The 27195-nt window shown below is 40.0% G+C and overlaps 2 protein-coding genes across 5 annotated transcripts in view; one reads left to right on the forward strand and one right to left on the reverse strand.

The window, feature by feature from the left end:
- Positions 1-383: 383 nt before the first annotated feature.
- On the reverse strand, positions 384-26453 carry SEPTIN2 (septin 2). 2 transcript variants are annotated; one of them, XM_080624096.1, is made up of 13 exons: positions 26400-26453; positions 23838-23870; positions 22600-22720; positions 17739-17825; positions 16725-16848; positions 14749-14883; positions 14401-14518; positions 12614-12715; positions 12225-12370; positions 9332-9415; positions 6230-6287; positions 3763-3870; positions 384-3352 (listed from the first exon to the last, which is right to left on the reverse strand). In XM_080624096.1, exons 2-12 carry the CDS (start codon positions 23844-23846, stop codon positions 3766-3768), a joined length of 1089 nt encoding a protein of 362 aa, XP_080480222.1. In that variant the 5' UTR covers positions 23847-23870; positions 26400-26453; the 3' UTR covers positions 384-3352; positions 3763-3765. The 2 variants fall into 2 exon arrangements, with proteins under 2 accessions (XP_080480222.1, XP_080480221.1); XM_080624095.1 differs by lacking the exon at positions 26400-26453 and adding an exon at positions 26139-26207.
- HDLBP (high density lipoprotein binding protein) overlaps positions 26312-27195 on the forward strand; it is a 40989-nt gene continuing 40105 nt past the window's right edge. The window contains exon 1 of one of the 3 annotated variants that reach the window (XM_080624085.1): positions 26312-26341. The gene's annotated coding sequence lies outside the window, so the exon portion shown is untranslated. Of the gene's footprint in view, positions 26342-26370; positions 26533-27195 lie in introns of those variants that run through there. The other 2 variants (XM_080624092.1, XM_080624094.1) reach the window with 2 other exon arrangements.

Genomic DNA, 27195 nt, shown 5'->3' on the forward strand with positions numbered 1-27195 from the left:
TAGCCTAAAGATGCATCTTCCTTTATTGTACCAGTTCTACACTAAATACTGCAGATAAATGAAACATAAATACATAATAATTAAGGGACATGCAAGTTTGGTGAGAACTGCTGAAAAGGCAAGATCCCATAGGTAGGACTTTGGCAGCTCTGGGAACACCCATAGGGAAATGCACTGTACCAATACACTTGGAGCATATCATACTAAATGACTGTATTTTATGCAGGTTCATCAGTGCATTCTCTTTCAAACACATCTGCATTTCTTCTTTATATTTAAAACATATCACCACAAACAAATTAATATTGCAAAGGTTGATTATAATAAAGAATCATAACAAGAAAAGGTGTATTTTAGCATTTTTTATTTTAGTTTTGGCTACTGGCAGTACATAAAACAGAATATAACAATTTTTATATCAAGAGCAAGTAATTTTTGCTACCAACTATAAAGCTCTGCAAATTCAAAAGTATTTTGACTCCTAAAATAAAAACCGTTACAATGTTGTAACAGAAAAAGAATTGTGGCTACTTCAGCAAGCCACTGAACAACAGCTATCTTTTGTCTCCAAGTATTTCTTCTACCAGTAGTTGAGTTTGTCTGAAACAGAATGTGAGAAAGGTAGTCTTGCTTTTCATGTCTTACCATGAAACCATTAATGACAAGACCACCACAAGAAAGTGAAGGTGAAACAGACTTTCACAGACATCAGGCACACTATGAAAGGCTGCCCCCAAGACCTGGAAAGAAGAAACAATTGGCTGTCTTAAGTGTTTCACTTAAAACAGCAAGTGACATAAACTTGCCTTTTCTTATTAAAAACCAAACCAAAACATAGGAAAATACTTCTCCTGCTAGATTTTGTAGATTAAAAAATATCTGCCTAAGAATCAATCAGAATACCCTGATCAAGTATTTTAATAGAAATATGATATTTCAAAGAGTAAGACATTGCTTAAAATAATTCCACAGGTAGTGACCCAACAGCACTAAATGCATGGACAATCTGCTTTTGTTCCCATGCTAGAAATTACAGGAAAAAACTATCAAACCAACATACAGAGAGAGCGCCATATACGCAACCAGTCTTCCCTTTGCATGCATTTTTGATTTCACAGTTTTTCTTCAAGTATGGGTTCATAGTACTATTGCAGGTTACCAGACCCTACCAAGCTTACAGGTGAAAACATGGGATGTCCCAGAACTGGCAAAGCAGACAGCATCTGAAGCATACAGTGTGCAAAACATTTAACAGAGAAAGACCACACAAACTGCTTAAAACTCTATAAATGCTGCATTATCAGGGAAAAATAAAAACAACAACAAACAAACCAAAACCCCAAGAAAACAAAACAGATTTGTGGCAACTACGCACAGCATGGGAATTCAGAAAGTACTCAATGACTTAAGTGTATAGTAACTTCATTTTGGAAACTTAGGACAACTGATTCACAAAATTCATCAAAACATGTAGAACTAAATCAGCTGTTGTGGAGCGTTTTCTGACAATACTGTCACATTACTTTGTTTCTACACTTTCTTTTGAAAAAGCAAAACAAGAACTTAGAAGTGCATGTTTTTCCATCTAACTTTTATATGTAAATATATGACAAAATAGGACTTACTCCTTCTGTGCACCTCAACATAGAAAAAGGTTCTCATTTTCACTTTTGTCCAGGTTAAGGAAGGTCAAATGAGTTGCACAAAACTTTGACAGTAACTGCTTTCGAGAAGAAAACTGGAGCTCCCTAGCAAAGGCTTCAATGCAGGATTTTACTTCACATTTTTATAAAGATCAAATATAAATCAACTCTCAAACAGTAGTTTCAGACAGGTAAATATTTCAGTTGCTTTGCAGGTTTGTATTTAATCGAGCCACGGAAATAGGGCTGGAATTACACGTTAGCTGTACAAATACTATTCATTTTTTCAAAGAAACATTGAAAAAAAACCAACCCCAAACCTATCAAAGTCATAGCTGCACCTGAGCTTAAAGAAGAGAAAAGTTGCAATTCTAGCTGTTTGTTAGCTGTTCAGATAGCAATGTTTTATAACAGATCAGATTAGGAAATCTGATTGCTGGCTTTATCAGAAGTAGTAAAAACCAACTATGGTATATTACTGTTTACCCTCCCAGCTGCCACCTATGGAGCTGCACACTACAGCTGTTCTTATGTAATGCAAATGCAGTACCAAACATGATATGTAGTACAAGTCCAGCCATGCTAAAAACCAGTCTCCTTTACTGTCAGTGTTAAGGAAAGTGACCTTGGCACAAAAAAAAAAAAAAGAAGTGTAACTTATCAGAGTCACTTCTGAAGTAATACTGCTGACTCCATCTTAGAAGCAAGACTTTAAAATACACTTTGCATTGATCCTGTCAGGCACAGATCACTTCAAAAACAAGAGGAGTGTGCTATTATATATATTTTTTACTACAATCAAGTTTCCAATGCCCTAAAAATTGTATGAAAATACTCATTAGGAATTCTAGAATCTTTTATGTGTTTGGATATAGGAAGCACCTGTGTTCCATGAAAATAACTCTTTGGGGTTTAACTCATTTAACAACATTGGCATTATTCAAGTTCCTTTGGCTACAGTAAAGCTAGAAAATAGCAGGACTGATTTGCGCTGGCCTACAAGAAAATCTTAAAAATTCTCTGCAAAAAGAGTTTAGGCAAACAATATAGAATAAAGAATATATATCCCACAAGGTTAAATCATGCTTATTATATAAAATACAGTGTGCCTCTTAAAGAGACATTGCCTCATTTCTTTTCTTAAGACAAAATGCATGCTTAAATTAATTTGATACTTGCAGAGGCCAGTGAAAACATCTGCAGTGAGCAGAGACAAAAAAAAGAGCTGATGGACTCACGGCATGGACTTACACACCTGTAAACACGGCAAAAAATACAAAGTTAACCTTGCAGGGATCTTTAGTGGGGATCCTTACATGCCACTGAGCAAGGTAACACTGTCAGCTGCTTATTTCTACATGTAATACAAAGTTAAGAGCAGGCAGCCAATAAGCCATATAAAAAAAAAAATATAATCTAACACCTTATCAGGCTGGAAAAGTTCCCATGTCTATTTCTTATCCCTCATACAATGGGAAATTGAAAATCAGCTCAATATAAGAATTACTAAACAAAACCAAAGTCAAATGTGTATAATATATAAAATACTGACTACATGTTATGAAATATGTATCACAAGTTACCACAATGCATTACCACATTAAACTCTAAAGCAAACTCCAAGTCACATGTTGAACAAAAGGCATCCTTTCCGGTATAACACCACCGTAATTCAACTTCAGAAGGTCTCCGTTAAGTCAAGGTATAATCTAAAATCAAGACAGAAAATACAACTGAAGATCAGCTATCTTCTTACAGTTAGAAACCTGAAAGAATAGCATGCATTTTAAAAACCACAATGAAACAATGATTTCATCATGAGTTTGAGAATCACTCATTTACCCAATTCCAAAGACTCCTTCCGTGATTCTTGCCAGCATATATTGTACTGACTTTCTGGAAAATTTGGATATATAGACACACATATACACACAACCACACTAATGTTTAGCTCAGCTCCGAGCCATTTTACTTCACAAACAGCAGTTAAACCTTTAAAATTAAGACTGAAACCTATGGAAACCCATCTTGTGAACATTTTTCCAAAACTTCTTAATACCAACCACAACAATGAGCAGCTAAAGGAAAAACCCTTTCAGTGGCTATTTAAACATCTTACCATTTATACATGGTGTTCATGAACTGCGCTGTTATCCCCGTCTCCACTTTGCATCTGCAGCTGCATCTGGGCCTTCATTCTCGCAATCATCTCCTGCATACGACGAAGCTGGAAAAGTAGCACAGAAGAATCCTGTGGCCTAGTCTCACCTCAGAATATGATTCTTCGCTGCCACCACATTATTAATTTTTTATATTAAGGAGAGGACACATCTGCATTGTCTTTATCTGTTAGGTAACAATCTCAGGTTTTGGCATCTTCTACTGCTCTTTTCATCCTTCAGAAAGTTGGAAGTTTACTGACTGAAATAAGCAGGCTTCATTACTGCAATCTGGGATGAGATTTTTGAGCATCCCTAAATGAGAGTCTCTGCTTCCTCTGAAGTTAAATGAATAAAAATGATGGTGCTGAAGTGCTGAACACTTGTTACTAAAGCTTATCACCAGAAGAAAGGCAGCTTATGTATGTCACTACAAACTACACCTGGATCAGTCATAAAAAAATTGTCAGGATCACTTCCCAACTCCCTTGCTAGTGGGGACTAGGTGGAATCACATATTACAAGCAAACCATCCAAGGAGACATAAAAGTAATTAGAAATGGTTGAAGCTCAATTTTAGAGCACTGCAACACTGTCAAATATGTAACTCAGCTACTAAGATTAAATTAGCTGTGTTGCATGTACAATAGTCAAATTCTTTTAATGTACCCAACTCTGACAGGTAGGAAGTGAATCTCACTACTGGAATATTTTTGTGTGTGCTTGCCTTTGTGCACCTATGCTGTAAACTCAAACTAAACTTTTAAGCTTAACAGTGAAAAGTTAAACCTATGAGTTCTCAACATGGACCTGCTCAAGTGAGTCCAGAGGAGGCCACAAAGATGCTCTGAGGGCTGGAGCACCTCTGCTATGGAGACAGGCTGAGAGAGCTGGGCTTGTTCAGCCTGGAGAAGAGAAGGCTCTTGGGAGAACTTAGAGTAGCCTTTCAATACCCCTTTAAAGGGGGGCTTATAAGAAAGATGGGGACAGGCAGGACATTTTTATTAGGATCTGTAGCAACAGAAGGGTTAATAATTTTAAACTAAACGAGGGTAGATTCAGACTATACATAAATTCTTTTACAATGAGGATGGTGAAACACTGAACCAGGTTGTTCAAAGAGGTGGTACATGCCCTGTCCTTGGAAACATTCAAGGTCAGTTTGAATGGGGCTTTCAGCAACCTGATCTCCTCGAAGATGTCCCTGCTTAATGCAAGGGGGTTGGAACTGGAAGAGCTTTAAAGGTCCCATCCAGCCCAAAGCATTCTATGATTCTAAGAAATGGTTACACTTTTTATATTCCTTGAAACAACAACCCTTTTAATTTTTATTCCTGGGACGTAGGTAGCCACTAAGAACACTAACAGAAGACTGAACATCTGCTTGTTCTAGGGGAGACCAAATAGTCCATCTAATTCAGCCTTCTCTCCAATGCTGGCTATCAGCATATGCATGGAAGAGCCCAAAAGCCAGATGCACACACCCAGTATTTCCCAGAATACGCTCTCAGACTCTAAGAGTCTGTCATTTTTGAACTTGCTAAACCAAAAAATTCTACCTTTTTGGTTAGTGAGCAGATTTGTGGAGAAACTAAAACTCTACAGTCTCTCAACATTCTTGAGCTTATGAGCATTCTTGTTATTGCACAAAATTCCATGCTAATGAGTTCTACAATTTACAGACTATCTTAAAACTATCTTTCTATTTCAAATCAGCCACCTACCACACATCCTGCTATCTATGCTTATATAAGCCCCTTAGTAGATCCTTCCCCTTCCCCGCTGCCATCTACTTCCCAACAAGATCATTAACATCATCTCTCCTTGTACAAGATGTGTTTCAGATCTCCACTTCAGCCTTTTTGCTTGCTTTTTGCCATTTTACTGCACTTTTTCTAGTCTTGGCTATATCCTTTTTGAGTTAGGGGGACAATGGAAACAGTGTTGGCGCTATGCATAATGAATTTATCATTGTGGCAGAATGAGAATTCCTGTTTCACTCTTTATTCCTAACAATTCCTACCATTGTTTCCTCCTTTGATGCAGAGCTGATCTGATTTCTTCCCAATCTGCAATTGCTAAATTTAGAACCTTGACTTATGTGAGAATGGTTCTCCTTCCCCACATAACATGCACTGCTGATCAGTACAATGGAATCAGACATTTTATCAGATTACACTTGTTCCAGTAAATCAGTATGCTGAGACTCCTCCAGACTTCTTCACATTATTTTGTCACTGCACCTTGAATAACTTTGCATTAGCAAATTCTGTCTTTTCCTTTTCAAATTATCAATATTTATATATAGATATTTATATATATAATATATATATCTATATGTAAATGGATATAAATCATCTGACCTAAAGTAGAGGCACAAGAATAAAAATTCCCCCATTACAAGAGTACAGAGTTCTGTCATCTTACTTCAGCTTCTTTTTCAAGCAGAATCTGGTCTTTATTTACTTCTTCATCTTCTATTTTCCTAAAAAAGATGAACATTCTTCAGTAACATGCATACATTCTACATTTTGTGCTTCCACAGAAAGCTTTTTTGACAAAATCGAGGCTCATAAGACACATGTCAGATTTTCATAGTACAACCAAAATTCACTAAAACATGTTGCCCACATAGCTGAAATTCATGGTTTTAAATTCTTTTTAAGACATCAATTTATCCTTTACTCCTTCATAAAGTTATACCCAGAACAAATATAACTCCAAAACACATTCTAGCTATTACTAAAATATGACAGATCTTCGCATGAAGTTATCAGTAAAAACTTTCTGAACAGTATTCAAGTATAGCAGTTTACTCAAGCTTAACATTATCCAAACTGATTGCAATTTGAATGCCACACAGATAGAACAAATTCAAAACTACTTCAAAGATTTATTCTTCCCGTATTTTATTATTCCCTTATTTAATTCCTCCCTTTCATTGGTGCAATAAATCAATACAACTAAATGAAAATCTAAGTTCAAGGTAATGCTGGACAAATGTAACAAAAATATGGAAGCAACAAGCAACAAGTGCTCTAAGAAACTCTGTATCTGTAAACTTGACTACCTCTCCAGGCAGAACCTTCCTGCCATGCAATTCTATCCCATCTCTTAACTTCATGAACTTTGTTTGCTACCAAACATCTAAAGAATCATAACCAAAACCATGAAAGCAACATGACCATTGTACATGTCTGGAATCCTTCCAATTAGAGGAACTCTCTATCCTCTGCTCCACTTAAGACTTTGAAATTTGATTACTTTTCTAGTATAGTCACTTTTTTTATTTTTCTTTTTTGCAAAGCCAGAAGATTTGTTGTGTGTAACCTGTTGAAGTACAATACAAACACTGACTACTCCTGTTAAAATAAAGCTTTCAATCAGTACCTCAGCGAACTCCTCCTTAATTGGGATGTTCCAGTTTTACATTGAGAAACAAAACATTTTATGTACTATATTTTCAAGGTTTCCTACCACTTTGCTAACAGATTTCTTATATCACATGTTGCAATGTGGAAGATCTGCTAACATATCTAATCACAGAAGTGCCATCAAAAGCACAAAGTGAACAACCTGATGCGTATCAGAAGCCTCTAAGAAGGCTGTGTTCACATTAGTGAATACAGCCAACAAGCACTAACTGCCAGTGAGGTTTGAAATCACATGCAAACTACCCTCACTTATAGTAAACTTAATGACATTCTAGCACCATTTCAGAGAGATGAAAACAAAGATATATGGGCCACTTAACCAGACAAGATACAAACCCATGTTTTAGTTTCACAAAGAAAGATAGCCCAGCTCAGTATCAAGTTGTCTCAAGTCCTTGGCAGAGGTAACTTTAAGTCTTCTAAAAATTGGTAAATGTTTGTCCTGGGTTCAGCTGTAACAGTTATTTTTTTCCTTCCTAGTAGCTGGTGTAGTGATGTGTTCTGGTTTTACTCTGGGAACAAAGCTGATAACACACCAATGTTGCAATTGTTGCTAAGTAATGCCTACTCTGATCAAAGACTTCCCACTCTCATGCTCTACCAGTGAGGAGGGACACAAGAACCCTGCAGGAAGCAGAGACAGGACACCTGACCCAAACTAGCCAAAGGGGTATTCCATACCACAGCACATCTGCCCAGTACATATATTGGGGGGAGTCACCCAGAAGGCCCAGATCACTGCTTGGGTTGGGCTGGGTATCTGTCGGTGGGTGGTAAGTACTTGTATTGTGCATCACTTGAGTTTATTGGTTTTTTTTCCCTTCCCTTTTTAGTTTTATATTCTCTCCCCTTGTAATAATAATCATGTCAAGGGAAATAACTAGCAGTAGTAGTTTTGTATTACACTTTAGTTACTGAAGTGTTCTTATCTCAACCCATGGGGTTTACATTCTTTTGATTCTCCTCCCCATCCCACTGGGAGCTGGGGGGTGAAAAAGGTGGGGAGTGAACAAGCGGCTGCATGGTTCTGAGTTACTGGGTGGGCTTAAACCATGACAACTTTATTTTAACTCTGGTTGACCTCAGGTTACATTACTTCTAAGATCTTCACACATACCTGTTCGAAAACAGACACCAGAACTTGGCAAAAGATATAGTTTTGTTTTGTTTTGTTTTTTAGCTTGAACTTCAGAAGAGAGGATTTAAAATGGGGGGAGAAGAGCATGACATCTTGCCTGAAGGGAAAACTGAACTTGTAGGCCAATGCTCCAGGCAGAGACAAATTCCTCTTCCTGAAAACTGACTGGGCATGTGACAAAACCTGTATCAACAGCTTGCTGGAAAAAGCTTTGCAAAATATATCAAGCCCACTGAAATGTGCAATTATGAAACCCTCTAGTGGTTGAAATAAGAGATGCAACTGAAAAGTCTAAACAGGGAAACATCCAGTTTTCAACAAGAATTCAAACTCAACTTTACAAATCTTGCTGTTTTAGTTTTTAACTAAAATATATCCCCATAAAATATATATGGGATGTTTTGACTGTCTCTTTTACCAGGAAAGCTGTGCCCTGCCCACCACAGCTCAAAATAGGGTGGAAAGCCATTATCCTGTTAGTGCTATGCAAAAAAAAACTATGTATGTGTACTATTCTGTGATTCTATGTTCAATAACTGCAGAGGATTTGAGTTTTTCTTATTAAAGACACAGTCCAAATATTACAGTAGATAATTCTGAAAAAAATCCACCTCAATATCAGCATTAATCTAGCTTGCAGATAAAAAGACATTTATCCTAGACACCTGCTTTACTTACTTACCTCAAACATTCCAGTCCAACTGTTTCAAACCTTAAAACAAAGCAGAGCTCTAACTCTATCCTGTTAATGCCACCACTGCCCCATTAGATTTATGTAATGCTTTTTCCTTCACCCACTGTAAGCCAATCAATTGAACTTGGTGCTGACTGCTGTTACCAAACTGTCCATCATCTATCAAATCCTAGCAATGAAATGGTAGAAGAGATAGAGAGAGGGACCCAAAAAATAAATTCAGAAGAGGAAGAAACAGCATGCAACAATTGTAAGATAACAACCTGCCGCCTCGTTTGAGCCTCTCAGAGCGGAAGTTCTCATAGTGAAGATCCTGGGTCACCTCCTGAAGATCTTGCATATGGGTGCTGGAGGAATAAAAATCATTAAAAGATAAAAAAAACCTGTGTCACTTCAGCTTGTTTAACGAGCTCTCACATTCAGCACTGTATGGGGTCAAAGTTTCAGCATGCACACCCATTTAACACACTGATTTAAAATCTAATTTAATTCCAGTTAGAATTAAATTTGGCTAGGGATGTGGAAGATAAGAGGAAGGGATTTTATAGGTACAGTGCAAATAAAAGACAGGCTAGGGTCAACGTAGGCCCCCTCTGGAAGCTATCAGGAGAACTGGCTACCCTGGATTTGGAGAAGGCTGAGGCTCTTAATGACTTCTTTGTCTCAGTCTTCACTGGCAAATGCTCCGACCACACCACCCAAGTCTTAGAAGGCAGACACAGGGACTGTGAGAATGAAGACCTTAGGCCCACTGTAGGAAAGAATCTGGTTCTTAAGAACCTGAACGTGCACAAGTCCATGGGACCTGATGAAATCCATCTGCGGGTCCTGAAGGAGCTGGCGAATGAAGTTGCTCAGCCACTGGCCATCATATTTGAAAAATCATGGCAGTCAGGTGAAGTTCCCCACAACTGGAAAAAGGGAAATATAACCCCCATTTTAAAGAAGGGGAAAATGGATGACCTGAGGAATTACAGACCAGTCAGTCTCACCTCTGTGCCTGGCAAACTCTTGGAGCAGATTCTCCTGGAAGAAATGCTAAGGCATATGAAAAACAGGGAGGTGCTTGGTCACAGCCAGCATGGCTTCACTAAGGGGAAATCCTGCCTGACCAATCTGGTGGCCTTCTATGATGGCGCTACGGAACTGGTGGACAGGGGCAGAGCAGTTGATGTCATCTACCTGGACTTGTGCAAAGCGTTTGACACTGTCCCACACAACATCCTTGTCTCTAAACTGGAGAGACATCAATTTGATGGGTGGACCACTTGATGGATAAAGAACTGGCTGGACAGCCGCATACAAAGAGTTGTGGTCAATGGCTCAATGTCCAGCTGGAGATCAGTAATGAGTGGTGTCCCTCAGGGATCGGTGTTGGGACTGGTCTTGTTCAACATCTTTGTTGGTGACATGGACAGTGGGATTGAGTGCGCCCTCAGCAAGTTTGCCGATGACACCAAGCTGTGTGGTTCGGTTGAAATGCTGGAGGGAAGGAATGCCATCCACAGGGACCTTGACACACTTATAAGGTGGGCTGATGCCAACCTTATGAAGTTTAACCATGCCAAGTGCAAGGTCCTACACCTGGATTGGAGCAATCCCAGGCACAGCTACAGGTTGAGCAGAGAAGAGATCCAGAGCAGCCCTGCAGAGAAGGACTTGGGGGTGTTGGTCAATGAGAAAATGAACATGAGCCGGCTGCAGTGTGTGCTCGCAGCCCAGAAAGTCAACCGTATCCTGGGCTGCATCAAGAGGAGCGTGACCAGCGGGTCGAAGGAGGTGATCCTGCCCTTCTATTCTGCTCTCCTGAGACCTCACTTGGGAGTATTGTGTGCAGTTCTGGTGTCCTCAACATAAAAAGGACATGGAACTGTTGGAACAAGTCCAGAGGAGGGCCATGAGGATGATCAGGGGGCTGGAGCACCTCCCGTATGAAGACAGGCTAAGAACGTTGGGGCTGTTCAGCCTGGAGAAGAAAAGGCTGCGTGGAGACCTCATAGCGACCTTCCAGTATCTGAAGGGGGGCTACAGAGATGCTGGGAAGGAACTCTTCATTAGGGACTGTAGTAACAGAACAAGGGGTAAAAGGTTAAAACTTAAACAGGGGAAGTTTAGATTGGATATAACGAGGATGTTCTTTACTGTGAGGGTGGTGAGGCCCTGGAATGGGTTGCCCAAGGAATTTGTGAATGCTCCATCGTTGGCGGTGTTTAAGGCCAGGTTGGACAGAGCCTTGGGTGACATGGTTTAGTGTGAGGTGTCCCTGCCCATGGCAGGGGAGTTGGAACTAGACGATCTTAAGGTCCTTTCCAACCTTAACTATTCTATGATTCTAATTTAGGTCAAATAGGTGCAATGAAAGACACAGACAGAGACCACCTCAGACCCTGAGGCAGCACTGGTGTTAGCTGTCCTCCTGGGTGAGGCGTTTGATAAAGCAGTGCTGGGCAGGTGAAGCAGAGTAGCAAAGCCTGAAAAACAATCAACTAGTGGACTTCTGAAGTCTCCTCCTATTCAGATTGTATGTACATATAGATACATTTAAATAAGCACAAGGAGGGAAGCAACCCTTTTATGTTCCTGAGGATCTGAATAGAATCATAGAATAGTTAGGGTTGGAAAGGACCTTAACATCATCTAGTTCCAACCCCCCTGCCATGGGCAGGGACACCCCACACTAAACCATGTCACCCAAGGCTCTGTCCAACCTGGCCTTGAACACCGCCAAGGATGGAGCATTCACAACCTCCCTGGGCAACCCATTCCAGTGCCTCACCACTCTCTCAGTAAAAAATTTCTTCCTTATATCCAATCTAAACTTCCCTTGTTTAAGTTTGAGCCCGTTACCCCTTGTCCTGTCACTACAGTCCCTAATGAACAGTCCCTCCCCAGCATGCTCTGTTTGATGAAAGAATTAGACAAAGGATTATTTTTGCAGAATCACTAATTCAGAATGGAAAGAACCTATTGAACCTATGTGGTCAAATTCCTGCCTAGGCCTGGGCCAGCTAGGTCAAGGCTGCTCATGGCTTTCTCCAGACAAATTCTGCATGTCTCTGAGGATTCCACAACCAATCCAAATGCCCAATACTGTGTTTAGTATCTTCCTAATGATTGTTTTTTAAACTACTATCTATTTGGAATTTTCTAACTTACATTAACATGGTCCTCAGCTTCAGGAAGTCATTATGTTCCGGATTTTCCACTTCCACTACACCCCAGGGGTAGAGTCGACCTCTAACTTTTTTACCTTTGGCTTCAATAAGTTGATTGGAACCCACTACACAAAATGGAATGCTGGCCTGAAAGCAGAAAATGCAAAAATTACTAATAACTAACCTGAACATACAACTCAAGTTCTGCTCAGCACTGCATATTATGGTAATAAGTTCTCAATGCTTTTAAATTTGAAGGCACAGAGACACAGTGACTCACTTCAAGTCTCATTGAAGGTCACAGAATGTATCTTGTTCTAAAGCCACCTGAGCAGTCTGAAAAGATCCAGTATATTACCCACATCTGTAACTTTATGAAGCTTGTCATACCTTCAGGAGTCTGGTTTGCTCTTTAAAATCTTCATCCTCATCAGATTCAGCATCAGGCAGGTGATAAATCTTGATGCCATGCTCTTCTATTTCATCCAGAATCTGAGATTTATAATGTAAGAAACTGAGATGATATACATGTAAAGTCATAGAATCATATGATAGTTAGGGTTGGAAAGGACCTTAAGATAATCTAGTTCCAACCCCCCGCCACGGGCAGGGACACCTCCCACTAAACCATGCCACCCAAGGCTCTGTCCAACCTGGCCTTGAACACTGCCAGGGATGGAGCATTCACAACTTCCCTGGGCAAAAAGTCAATACTTTTCAATCTTAATGCAAAATTACTTAATTGGTAACACATAGTCTCTTGAGCAATGTGGGCCTATCTTGCTGATCTAAGTTACCTAGGAAGTATTTGGTTTTAAACACCATTCTTTCTTCATGATATTCAACAACTACTTGCCACAGACTTTCAGACAAACAATAGTGTTCAAATAACCACTGTCCTTTGTGGACTACACATAAGAAATTTCACTTTTTTTAAACATTTGCAATTGTTTTGTTGTTTTGGTTTTTTGTTTGTGGTTTTTTTTTTTTTTTTTTTTTTTTATTTATTATAAAGCATTGACTCAGAAGTCATAATTGCTTTGAACAGCCTATAACTCCCTGCTCTTGCAATTATGGAGTCATGGAATCAACCAGGTTGGAAAAGACCTTGAAGATCATCAGGACAAATCATTCCACAGCACTGCCAAGGCCATCACTAAACCATGTCGCTAAGGGCCTCATCTACATGGTTTGTGAACACTTTCCTCTAAATTACTATTCAGAGGAGCAGGGGTAGGAGTGTTTAAAAACCTAACTGAGCTACAGACACCACAAACACTTTTTTCTGTCTTCATAACTGCCAAGAACGGCACCTGCAGCTGGAATCCCTTTGCCATAAGTCCAAATTTTGCTCTTTAAAAAAAAAAAATATTTCTGCAGAATTTTATCAAAATACATGTATCAAACTGAAGCATGTTTCTTTCATTTTTTGTTGCAAGCTTGGTCAGATAACTAGAAGGATTTTCAGAAAAATTGGGAAAAAAAAAACCAGAACCAAGCCCCCTGCCCGCCCGCCCCCCCCGATAAATTTTATATAGAACAGCTAAGACTGGATCAAGTCAAGACAGGAAAAGTGTGCCTTCTGGCAAATCAATTCTAACACTTCTTTCTAAATGTCATACTGTTACTAACTCACGATGGCTTACTGCATTTTCCCCCTCCTCAGCAAATAGATCAAGTCCTGCAAGACTGAATGTGTTAAGGGATCTTGTCTATGGAAGAAATATCTGGAATGTATTAAAAGAGGGTGACATAAGGGAAGAAAAACAATCCCCAGATCAGAAAAATCTCTGAAAATCCTATTTTTCAATCATCAGAATACTGAAAGTAACACACATGATACACGCAGGTAACTGTGTTTGCTTTTTGTTTGGATTAAACAGGTAAGGGAGGAATTACCATTAGAAAATGCATTTAAATATTTTTCCAAGGTTTCAAGATTCCCTCTAATGTAATTGGAAATGTAGCCAGTCTGCCATTTCACAGGCAACATTTTAAAGTCAATTTCTCAGTTGTCGCAGACATAATAGAAGAATTTACAAGATATCAAACTACATATGAAATGAAGTTTTCTTGGCTAGGACAGGTACGGTTGCATGAGAACACCCCTCTCTTCAGCAGCTGTGCTGCTCGAACCAAAGGACAATATTTTTTCTGCAAGCTAGAAGAATACTTACCCTTTTCTTTAATCTTTCTCGCTCTTTCAGTGAAAGAGTATCAGCTTTTGCAATCACTGGTACAATATTTACTTTGTTGTGTATAGCCTTCATGAACTCAACATCCAGAGGCTTAAGGCTAAAATTAAGATATGGAAAAAGTTTATTTTTAATCTAGATTACCAATTTATTTTCACACCAGTATAGAACTCTCTTTACATGGAAAGAAATAACATATCCAGTTAATCGCAAGAGTTCTAGTGCTTCCTTAAGCAATGGCAATCTCATCTGGAAAAATTTAACTCAACAGGCACAAACCAAATCCCCAAAATAAAATAATTTAGAAAATATAATCAGACAAACACCTACCCATGACCAAATGGCGAAATGAAATAGAAGCAGCAATGGACCCGGTTATCTATGATGTGTCTTCTGTTCAAACCACTCTCGTCATGCAGGTATCGCTCAAACTGCTCATCAATATAAGAGATTATGGTCTTGAAACTGGAAAACATATATGGATTTGAGAAATTAGGATCATTCCCAAACAATCATTTCAGTGGTATTACAAAGGCAATATTAAACCAAATAAATGCTGCTGCTGAACCAACCTGCTGCTGGACAAAAACTCATTTACAGATGCTGTAAGACTGCAAGAGTAGACAAGCACATATCTTAAAATGTTGATTGAATTTTAGAATAACAATCTACTCTGCATGTTTATATACATGTAAAGATAAAATATACATATATATAACACATAACTTCCATAGCAAACTTCTCATAGGTTTAGATGTAATTTTGACTAGTATTAATAACACATGCTCAAGATAATCTAAGCTTCTTGTTCCAAATTTATTTAAAATCATAAAATGGTTTGGGTTGCAAGAGACCTTTAAAAATCACCTAGTCCAATCCGGCCACAGTGACATCTTTCAGTATATCAGGTTATTCAAAACCCCATCCAACCTCACCATGAACACTTCCAATGACAGGGCATCCACAACTTCTCTAGGAAACCTGTTCCAGTGCCTCCTCACAACAACTGTAAAAAACTTTTTCCTTATGAGGATAAGGAGTTGGGGGTGTTGGTTGATGAGAAGCTCACCATGACCTGGCAGTGTGTGCTTGTAGTCCAGAAACCAACCATGCCCTGGGCTGCATCAAAAGGAGGGTGAACAGCAGGTCGAGGGAGGGGATCCTGCCCCTCTACTCTGCTCTGGTGAGACCTCCCCCTGCAGTCTTGCATCCAGCTCTGGGGTCTCCAAAACAAGAGGGACGTGGAGCTGCTCAAGCGAGTCCAGAGGAGGCACAAAGATGCTCCAAGGGTTGGAGCACCTCTGCTATGGAGACAGGCTGAGAGAGCTGGGCTTGTTCAGCCTGGAGAAGAAAAGGCTCCACAAAGACTTTAAAGCAGCTTCCAGTGCCTAAAGGGGCAGGAAATATGGAAAGAGACTTTTTCCAAGGACCTGTAGGAACAGGATGAGGGGGAATGGCTTTAAACTGACAGAGGGGAGATTTAGATTAGACATTAGGAAAAAATTCTTCCCTGTGAAGATCAAGTCCTTTAGCATGTTCAAGTTCCTCAGGTGGTCTCAGACCTGATCCTCTCATGATAGGGACAACTTAATTTTCAAGTCTCTGCCTTGAGCTTCAGGGGTTTGAGAGATGTGGGAAGAGGGATTACCTCTGATTTTAAGATTATTTCTCAGTACTTACTGTAATGTAAATTTCTTAAAAAAACAAACAAAAACCAAAACAAACCCCCAATCAAACCCAAAGATGACGAAAATGTTCTTAAAAATGAAGCACAGAATCTGAGAACACTCAAATGAACAATGGATAAGATCTACAGGTGGATTTTTACTTGTACTAAACACTAGATGAATTACTTCCTCAAAGTATTGCTTAATTTCTTGTGCCTGGTGGTTCCACTGCTTTCTGACTATGGAAAAAGTCAAGGTCACTGTTCACATAAAACTCTTCCAAGCTTAAGAAAGTTAATTATGGCAAAAAAGAATTGTGTCACAAAATGTATTTTGAGCTGTGTTGAAGTTATTGATGCCTTATGACATGTATCTGAATTAACTTGTAACATTGAAATTCAGCATTTCACATAACACACCAAAGAAAGGTAAGATAATGACTTAACAGTATAATCACTTTGAACCACCTCTGGAATGGACGTGTTTAAAAGAGCTAGGGTTGCCGCTGGGGACATCCTACTTTGAGTTGCCTATCATTAGTACAGCCCTACTTCAGTTATTTATTCTCACCCTCCTAGGACAAATATGAAATGGATGTCACTGCTTACACATACATCAGTATATACTCTGTGTACATACCAGTCTCGACAATTGATAGCATCCCCATATCCTGGTGTATCTACAACAGTCAGACGTAGCTTCACACCCCTCTCTTCAATTTCAACTGTTGAGGCTTCAATCTGCACAGTGCGCTCAATCTTCTCTAAAAGACAATGAAGTTGATCTTTCAGAATAGAATTTGTAAGACACTGTCATTTTGAGATAAACTCAAAAGACTAATTTGCAGATTCCACTCTATAAAGATTATTCCACATATTATCTCCTAAGACCTGATAACTTAAAGACTCACTATTAAAGGTCTTCAAATTTTGTTTGAAGATATAGGGGATTTCATACTGGTCTTAAATATAACAGAAACTAATGCAAAAGGGACTTAATTAAAAAATAAACCAGTAGGTAATCAGCAATCTGGAGAACAATACTAAATTATACATAATGGATCTTTTTTTTTCCTAAGGTTGAAAGTGATAAGTTATCATTAGCTAACATTATAAAGTATTATAACAAGTCATTCAACAGGTAGCAAAGAGGGGGAAAAAATAGCCTCTTCCTCTATTTTCTTACACTATTCTCTTTCCCTGGATTATTGTACGCCTTCTTTAACAGAATAAAAAAGAGATGGGACTGAAGAAGAAAAGGAGGTGAAGTTCACATCCACTACATATCAACCCAAATCAAAGAATCAAGTTGCAACTCCAAGCAGGCATCAACAATGTGTATATTTAGAATTGCAACAGAAAGAAAATTTCAGATTGTTTCTCACAGTGACACCATGACTTTTTTTTTTTTTTTTCTCTTAAGCAGAAGAAAGGATTAACTTTCTAGGTGCCCATATGAATACATCTGAGCACTAAACAAAGACCCCATCTACATCCTGGGTACAGAGGGAACCAATTCTATACAGTATCAGGAAACACATTAGAAATTATTACAGCTAGGAATGACTACCAGCTGTTACTAAAATCCAAAGATAAAGCCATTAAACTCCAAAAATCATTGACAACAGATAAACTTGAACAAAAGTGTGTTTACCAGCAGCTCCTGGGATTATCCTTTCTGGGTAGAGATCTGTCAAGAAGAGGCTATTTATTAATGTAGATTTCCCCAATCCAGATTCACCTGTGATTCAATATAAAAATAAATTCAATATATTTACATAAATAATTTCAACTATATCCAGACAGTATCATCTAACTATACATTTTTTTCATGTTAAATGTAAATATTTTCATTTAAAAATTTACACCTTATAGCTTTGTATTAGAAGAGTTCGCACAAAAAGGTTGAATAACAATTTTTACATCTTAGCTTTATAATACACTTTCTCAGAGCTTTCACTGATGATTTTTAATTAAATCTGTTAGTAGAGTTCTGCTCAATTTAGACTTAAAATTTCCCCATTTCATGTCTCCTGATTTGTTAAGGCATGCTTTTCTGCTGTCACTCCAGGATGTGAAAAATCATACACATGGGGAAGCTGGATCCTGCCTAGGCTGTATCATCAATTCAAATAACAAAAAAGGCACTTCTGACCTTCTGCACAGCCAGCCCTCAAAAAGTATGACTTATTTCTGCTTTTTATGCTAATATGGCAAACAAAGATCCAACATAAAAAGAATATTACATGGCCACTGAGCATACACACAGAGCAATTTTTTTCACTGATGAAACTGGGGATTATCACATTGTACCAGAAATATATTTTTGGTTTTAGGGCTACTGATTGAGCCATAAAGACAGTTCAAAAGCCAACTAATTAGTTAAAGATCAAGATCTTCATCAGAACAGATGTTCATGGTATAAAAAAGACTGGCAGCTCAAAGTGCTCAGCACTGAATTCACTGAACAAATCCTTTTTCTAGAATTTTATTCCAGGTGTTGATAGAGGCAATTAAAAAAAAATATATATGTTAAAAATGATGGGCTATATGACCCCTCTGAGTAACTGTATTGGGTTTGCGTGGCAGGGGTTTGGTAGTGGGGGGGCACAGGGGTGGCTTCTGTGAGAAGCTGTTAGAGGTTTCTCCCATGTCTCATAGAGTGAATGCCAGCTGGCTCCAAGTAGTACTCACTACAGGCCAAGGCTGAGACAATCAATCACAGTGGTAGCACCTCTGAGATAACATATTTAAGAGGAAGTAATTACTACACAGGAGCAATTGCAGCTGGAGAGAGAAGTGAAAATATGTGAGGAACAGCCCAGCAGACACCAAGGTCAGTGAGGAAGGAAGGACAGGAGGTGCTCCAGACGCCAGAACAGAGATTCTCCTGCAGCCCACAGTGCAGAACATGGAGAGGCAGGCTGTGCCTCTGCAAGCCCATGGAGGTCCACAGTGGAGCAGGTATAATAACCATGCCTGGGTCACCCTTTTCTAGTGGTTGTCCTAGGTTTCCAGCTCAGCCTTTGATTGCAGATTGTATCTCCAATCTTTCCTTCACAACCTGATGACCTTCTGCCTCCTACAAGTCCTTTATCTCCTTTCGGACCTGGGTTTCCTGGAAACACAAGTCCTGGGAAGCCTGTGTCACCTGTTGGTAGTTAAATCGTATTTCCATCACTTTGGGGTAGCTTTCTCTCGTGGTTTTCTCTTGATGAAACCACAGCACAACTCAATGCATTTCAGAAGTGCAGACTCAGAGGTGTCTCTTGCCACTGCTCTCTCAAGAATTGGTGTATTTTCCTGGTTGGCCTGAAACACGGCATGGCTGCAGAGACCTGCAATTCTGGACAAAGCAGTCCAAGTAGCTGAGCTCTTGTCAAAGGAAGCACCACTCTGGTTCTCTGTAGCATCGACCTCATGAATCTGATTGTCAAACCACACGTGTGCAACAGTGTCTGTCACTGGGGTTGGAGTGGCTGCAGTGTCTGTTGTCAGGGTTGGTATAGCTGCTGTGCTTGGGGGCTGAGTAGCTGCGTTGGCTGTTGCTTTGCCATCAGATCAAGAGACACCTTTTTCCAAAGAATCTCTGTAGGCATAAACCAAGTCCCTGCAGCCAATGGAGGACCCCACACAGAAGTAGGTTTGCTGGAGGGACTTGTGACTGCACAGGGGACCCACGCTGGAACAGCCTGTTCCTGAAGGACTCACCCTGTTGAAAGGGCCCACACTGGAGCAGTTCATGAAGAACTGTAGTCCATGGAAAGGACTCTCATTGGAGAAGTTAATGAAAAACTGTCTCCTGGGGGAGGGACCCCATGCTGGAGCAGGGGAGGAAGGAGTGGCAAACAATGTGTGACCCATTTCCTGTCCCTCTACACCACTGTGGGGGAGGAAGTACAGAAAATTACTAGTAAAGTTGAGCCCAGGAAAAAGGGAGGGGCAAGGCATTTTTAAGATCTGGTCTTATTTCCCATTACCCTACTCTGAATTAATTGATAAATTAAACTAATTTCTCCAAGTCAAGTCTGTTTTGCCAACAGTGGTAACTGGAGAGCGATCGCTCCCTGTCCTTATCTTGACCCAAGAACCTTCATATTTTCTCTCCACTGTCCAGCTGAGGAGTGATAGAACAGCTTCAGTGAGCACCTAGCAAGAAGCCAGGGTTAACTCACCACAGTAGCACACTATTCTGCCATAGGAGTCTAACAGATAACTGAGCAAGAGGAAAAAAAAAAAAAGAGATGAAATTATTTTTTAAATAAAGATTTGACTAGGATCTGCCAGTTTTTAATGCTTTATAGAATGCATCTCTCAAGATTGGATTTTACTGTGCAGCCTTCTCCAGTGAGAGAGACAAAGTAACAGCCAAATGGCATCATTTCAGCAAACCCCACAAAAGTATGATTTTAACCAGTAGCACGTTCCATACTTCCAGTCTGGGTAAATATTACATGCAAAACAAATCAGTTTTCATAGACGCTGTCAAGGATTATACTGGCCACAATAGTTAAGAGTTTAGTGACTCCCAAAAGAAATGACTATTTAGATGAAGTCATAGCTTAATAAAGAGAATGAACATGAAATTGTTAAATAAATACAAATGGTTAGGATTTCTTTGGAAGCAACATAGCAAAGCAGCCAAGTTGTTATAAATTCCAGCTCACATTATCACAAACAATAAACAATAGCATAAAAAAAAAAGCTAAGAATAAAAAGTTTTGATTAAGACTCTGTCAGTGCACACAGCTTTTAAAGAAACATTCTCCTGCTCAGAAACTAAGAAGCATGGCAACTTAATGAAGAATAATAGTTCAATACAGACATTGTGATACAGACCATGAGAGCATACTTCAACCCCATGCATACTTCAAGAGAAAGAATTCACATTCCAAACTGTTGAAATAATCAACATTCTACAGCACGGTTTATCTTACATTGCCTGCCTTCCTCTGCTAGTGTATCTTAAAATATCACTCCTAATTTTCAATGAAACTACATTTTTACAAGTTTTCTTCCTGTAGTTTTCATTTATCCCTTAGAATACTGGCAAATTTTACTAAGACACAGGTGGAGTTAACTGCATTTCTGTTACTCTGATACCATGTCATTTCCCCCCTATTTTCTATTTTATAAGAGGCTAGAAAAAACTGTTTGCTTTCTACCATTTCACATAGCTTTCTGAAAGAACTGTTTCACTTAGCACTATTTGGAAATTAAGTTTAGCTGCAGCAGAGAAAGCAGGTCTTTTGTTTCTCAGAACTGTCTAGATTTTTAGGATCACTGAACAGTAAATTCTGGAAAGTTATAGTAGATACTGTAATTTGAAACATCTGCTTATAGTTTGGCTTTACACTTAGATTTTATAAGATATCCATTATGATATTATCCTAAGTAAATCCAATGAAAGATACCATAAAGTTCTAGAAGGCAAAAATAAGGGACAGCTCTGTGCAACACTGAACTACAAGAGACAGAAACAGGATAAAAGCAATGCCAGGACTCTCATTTGGCAAAACTAATGAAAGGTTTGAAGACAGACTCTTTCTGTAACTACTGGAATTCAGAACAATAAAGAACTTAAACACCTCCTATCATGTACTGCCTCACCTCTCCTTCTCATTTCCACTGTTATCTCTCTTTGACAAACCTAACACACAAATGTGATTTACTTCTTATTACACCAGGAAATAAAGAACCTGATTCTATTAGAGTATACTTTTTTGCAAAAGCCTACTTTAAAAGGGAGAATTACAGAATTCAAACACCAAAACCCAGAAGCTACAGCTCCCAAGCACCATAACCAGGAAAGATACAGAAGACACCTAAGCCTGATTTGGGATCCTACTTCATTTGCAAAAATTACACTGACTTCTTGAAGGACCAACATATTTCTGCAGACACACTAAATTTTTCTTTCCTTTCTACATACCAACAGAAACTCAGTGAAATACCAAAGAGAATTAAACTTTGAAATGTAACTGCTAAAAGAAAATCAAGATCAATTTAAAAAGTAACAGCTCCCATTAAAACCAACTAATCCAATTCTTATTCTTCTCTTAGAATAGTATTTAGAAGGGGTGGAAAGACCACAGCTCCGATTCTTTTGAACTGCAGAAGTATAAACGCTTTTTAATAGAATAGTCTCCTTAATACTATTTTCTTAGTCAAAGCATGCAAACATTTCATTCACGTGCAAAACCAGTCTTAAATTGTATTTTAAATAGAATGCTTGAATTCTGTAAGACAGGAGAGAAGGAAGGAAGCAGTGAACACTGGAGTGCGCAACAGATTTTTTTCACTTCACCCACTAATTTATTAGTGTATTCAGTTTGTGATGTGGACAAGTGCTGCATGAATTAATAAACCTATAAAAGAAAGTAAAATGCTACAGTATAGAAGAGCTTTCTGATGCAAGCTGGAGACTCACAATAGTGTAAGTAATATCCATTTTAATTCCAAATTCCCTGCAAGGAAGTACTGATTTGGAGAAAGACTATAAAATATTTCCTTACCAACCACCATAAGAGTAAATTCAAACCCCTTTTTCACAGACTTTCGGTGAACCTGATTGGGCAGGTTTGCAAATCCAACATAGCCAGGGGTTTCTGGATTGGTAAACTGAGCAGGCTGTTGCTAAAAATAAAACAAAATAAGACGATAATAAGCAACCACTCAAGACATACTTGTTTGTATAACTGCTTTCCTCAGTTATTTCAAATGGCTTGAAGCTACACAACATGCAGAGAGAAAACTACACAGAGAAAAACACTACTCAGCATTTTCACAATACAGAGCAACTGTATTCACCTAGAGTTAAAAAGCTTCATTTATTCAGCTATCCAGCCAAGATCACTTGAAGAAGAAAAAATTCTGAGCATTTCTTTATCGAAGTATGAAGTGCGTTCACTAATCACACACTTTCTAGACAGTGTCTTCACACAGGTTTAAAATAAAAAAGCTTGTGTCCAATGTTTATGGACCTAAATAAAAAGGTGACCATTTCTAATTAGTTTTTAACATATCCAAATGAAAAGCCTAAATGACTACTGAAGTGACAGACATCTGCTGGAAGTTCTCTTTAGAGATCTCTTTTAAAGGGGGGACAGAATTTATACAATAGTGTTTGAAATGCCCACAACTACAAACACTGCAGAGAAATCCTTAGATCTGCTAGTTTCCCTCTTCAGGCACATTAACCTGAGTATCTTTTATCGATTCACTCCAATAAGCTAACATGGATGTTTTATCCATTATACCAAGTGCAGGGAGCCAAAAATTAAACGTATTCCAGCGTGTCAATAATACATTAAGTTACCACATTGTTTATGAAGGATTTTACTGTAAGATCAGTTGACCATATTAGTAAATGAAGAAATTAAATCTCAGAACATCCTGTTCTTAATGATTCCTGCTCAAAACGCAGTAGCAGAATGGAAGTTTCAATGGAAATGCACCAGGGAGCTTGTATGCAACTCCAGAACCAAAATTTAATCCTTCCAAAAGCATTAGTTAACTGCAGAGGTTTATACTTCTAGGAAACTACTTTAATGTATGCTTTACATCACTCAAGTTTTCAATACTATGTGATATAATATTACGTGAATTCTCTCAAATTTATGACCCATAAATTTAGCATATACATCATCATCAAACACAACGCAAGTTACACATTCTGCCCTTGCAGATTAGCATTTAAAAACATACACCTGTTTCACATTGTTACACTGGAAGACAGAAATGCTATTCTTACCTTGGACATTTTTATGGAAGGTCAGGAACAAATCTGGAAAAAAGTAATGTTTTTCAGCTTACTAAGAATCATATAAAAAAAAAACCCAAAAACCCCACAAACAACAGAAATCAGAAAACAATATAATATCCACTGTTGCACATTAAATTAAAAAAGAAGCATTCTTGACTGGCTGTCCAGATTTTGAAACAGTGTCGACTTCTCCACAGAGTACCAGTACCTGACTTTTCAGTGCTAGCGCAGAGCACAATTTTCAGCAGCCATCACTCCTTTTAACAACAATAAGCTCAAGCAACATGAATATGGGGTGCTAAAGGCACCAAATATATGACAAGCCATTTTGACGCCTTCAGAGGCAAAGTTCACATCCTTTCCGGAAACTAACCAAACCAGACTGCTAAAGACATCTCACTATTTACAGGAAACAGATCTTTCAAAGCTAAGAAAACCCCCCAAAAACCAACTAAGGTCTTTATTCTTTCCTTTTAAGCCTCCTTCCCCTCAGCATTTCCTTTCGTGCTTGAGTGTCTGTAAAGAGCTGACAGCTTCAAAATAAAGCATTTTCTCCTCTTCTTTCATCTGGATGTTTGCAGACTCAGTCACTTTAACTTCTGTTGTCAAGATAAGATTTTCATATGCAGCTGCATCACTTTGAAATACAAAGCAGACAGGCCAAAAAAAAAAAAAGTCAAAAAATCATTTAACACCTCTATGACAAAGACCCATCAACACACTTGTATCTCATTAACTTACAGGAGTTCAAGAGATCATGTAATTTACTATGGCAATATAAAAATGTCAGCATATGCTGTATCTTCAAGTGATGAGTGCTCCAAGACCCCCTTCTAGAGCCCCCCTTGGCTTGCTCTCTTAACGAAAAAGGTAGCTGTTCCCACTCACAAAGCCTACATATCACAGCCACCTCTTATCTATCTAGCTCACTCCCACTTCCATTCTATGGTTTTAAAATGATCACCATCTGATTCTTTCTGTCTTCCAAGCAGATTTGTGTCAGTGAATTTAGCTTCATGTGAAATGCCACTACACTGCTTCAATGCACAGCACCCTCCAGTCCACCCCTCCCATCAAAAAGCCATCTTCAGGTCAAAGCAACTGCCCAATGTCAGATGGACAGAAACCCAGTCTCTTTTGTGCTAGGTAGAAGGCAAAGTTGTTTTCAAACTGGTAATGATTTCTGGCAGCTATCACATTTGCTTCTCAAAGCTACTGTATTTTATATATATATATGCAAGTGCAAACTAATTCAGGTTTATGAAGATGGAACTTTTTAGCTCACTATGATTACTTCACTGTTAACAGTTACCAAGCTGGTTTCCCTCTTTACTCCCAAGATAAGGAAGAAGTCAGTTCTGAGGAAGGCTTTTTGATGGGAGAGACAGACTAAAGGTGCTGAACACTGAAGCAATTTGCTGTCATTTCACATGAAGCTGAACTCGCTAACAAAAATCTGTCATCCTGATTACACACACGGAATAAAAACTGAATCACATACTTCTCAAGTGACATTTCATGCTGAAAATCCACTATCTGCAATGCCTGTATTTCAGTCAATAAGCAGCTCTATGACCAGTGGAGTAAGTCTTCAACTACAGAGGAGGTTATCTGCGAGTCTTTTATCATCATGTAAGATTGCTTTGATAGCAACTCTTCCTTCCAAGTGTGTTTCCTGCCGAGTGATGTCACTGACTCCTACTTAACCATTCTCCATGAGAGATCTTCAATGCCAAACAAAACTAGATCCTGCTAGAACACAGAAGGACATTCTTTTAATTCACGAGGCTTGTCTGTTGCCCAACTATTTCTTAGAGGCAGGCCAAGAGCAAAGTTTCTCACAGCCACCAAGAAACAAAAGAGAGCTATTTATGCAGATGGCTGCAGTTACATTAGGTTTTAGCATATGGATCAAGCACAGAAATCTTTCACAGATCTTTCCCATAGCATTCCCCTGAGGGCAGCGGCTGAGTGCTCCCACATAGGCAGGAGCACGCAGTTCAGATTTTCCTCTGTAGCTGGTCCATCACGTTCCCTGCCCTCCGGTTTTAAGAACCCAGCTAGAGTTTTGGTTTGGGTTTTGGGTTTGGTTTGTTTTCTTCAGCGAACGTCTTCTGATGCGCTCCGTGCAAACGGCCCTGGAGTGAATATCTCACCCATTCTGAAAAGAGAGGACGGCACCTCCGAGGCCCTCCCGTTTCGCGGGTACCTCAGACACTTAGGCGACGCCACCCCTTCACCCAGCCGTCCCCCCTCCTTCCGCTTCATCCCACCGCCCCTTGCCCTCACCGTCTCTCCTTTCACCTCAGCAGCCGAGCCGCCCCACACGCCTCCAACGTCCACAACCACAGCTCCCGCGCGCGCGCGCCGTTGGGGGGTAAGTGGGAGGAGCGCGGCGGCTCCACCCTGCCCCTCAGGCCACGCCCCAGGGGCTGTGCCAGGACAGGCACGCATGCGCCCGGCCCGTTCCCATAGCAACCCGCCGGCCAAGGGTACGTAGGGGAGGGACCACCCATATGTTGGTAGGTCACGCACATCCCTCTTCTTTACCAAGATGGCGGCCGGTCCCTCGGCGTCGTACCCAGCATAGGCTTCGCTGCAGGCCTACTAGAGGTAAAGCCAGTCCCGAGGCCCAGTGGCGCCGACCGCGCGGGAGGGCGGCATAGGGTGGGGAGCGCCTCAGGTAAGTGAGGAGGAGGGCGCGGCCCAGCTGAGCGGTCGAGCGGGTTTTGCTGCCTCCAACAAGATGGCGGCAGCAGAGAGACGGGCTCCCCGGGCAGAACGTCTAGCGAGTGCCCGGCTCCGCTCTATGGTCTTGGCCTTTCCGATTGGCGACGGGTGGGCCACGTGCCGCCGGGCGCCTTCCTCCTCGTGCCACGCTTCTGCCCTTCGGTACGGGTGTGGGAGCTGCTCGGAGGGGCTCCGCCGCTGCTCCCTCGGGCAGCGGACAAAAAACATGAGTCATGCACCGCTTCCACTCCCTGCGGCGGCCGCGGGTCAGCCGGCGGTGTTTCCGGGCTGCCCCTGAGGAAACCAGGCTGAGGAGGGCTTGCACGCCTCCAGCCGTGACACGGATAAGGTCGTCTTCCACGGCCCCGCCGTCGTGTCAGCGTGATGGCAGGTTCTCTCATGGGGCCTCATCGGCCTCTTGGACTGTTAGAGTTCGAGCTTGAGTGTAATAGTCTCATTTTGCACTGCTGGTGGGCATGGAGGATGAGATTATGGTCATGGGCTGTTGTGGAGAAAGGTTTCTGTGTCACCTGTGACTTTCAATGAAGACAGGCTGAAAGAGCTGGGCTTGTTCAGCCTGGAGAAGAGAAGGCTCTGGGGAGACCTTAGAGAAGCT

This window comes from Psittacula echo (genome assembly GCF_963264785.1).
Source record: "Psittacula echo genome assembly, chromosome: 7".
Taxonomy (NCBI): Eukaryota; Metazoa; Chordata; class Aves; order Psittaciformes; family Psittacidae; genus Psittacula; species Psittacula echo.

Coding starts and splice junctions, on each gene's coding strand:
- SEPTIN2 (XM_080624096.1), bottom strand. Junction 6,288..9,331: donor AGGCTCAAACGAGGCGGCAG/GTTGTTATCTTA, acceptor CATCTTTTTTAG/GAAAATAGAAGATGAAGAAG. Junction 3,871..6,229: donor TGCTTGAAAAAGAAGCTGAA/GTAAGATGACAG, acceptor CTACTTTTCCAG/CTTCGTCGTATGCAGGAGAT.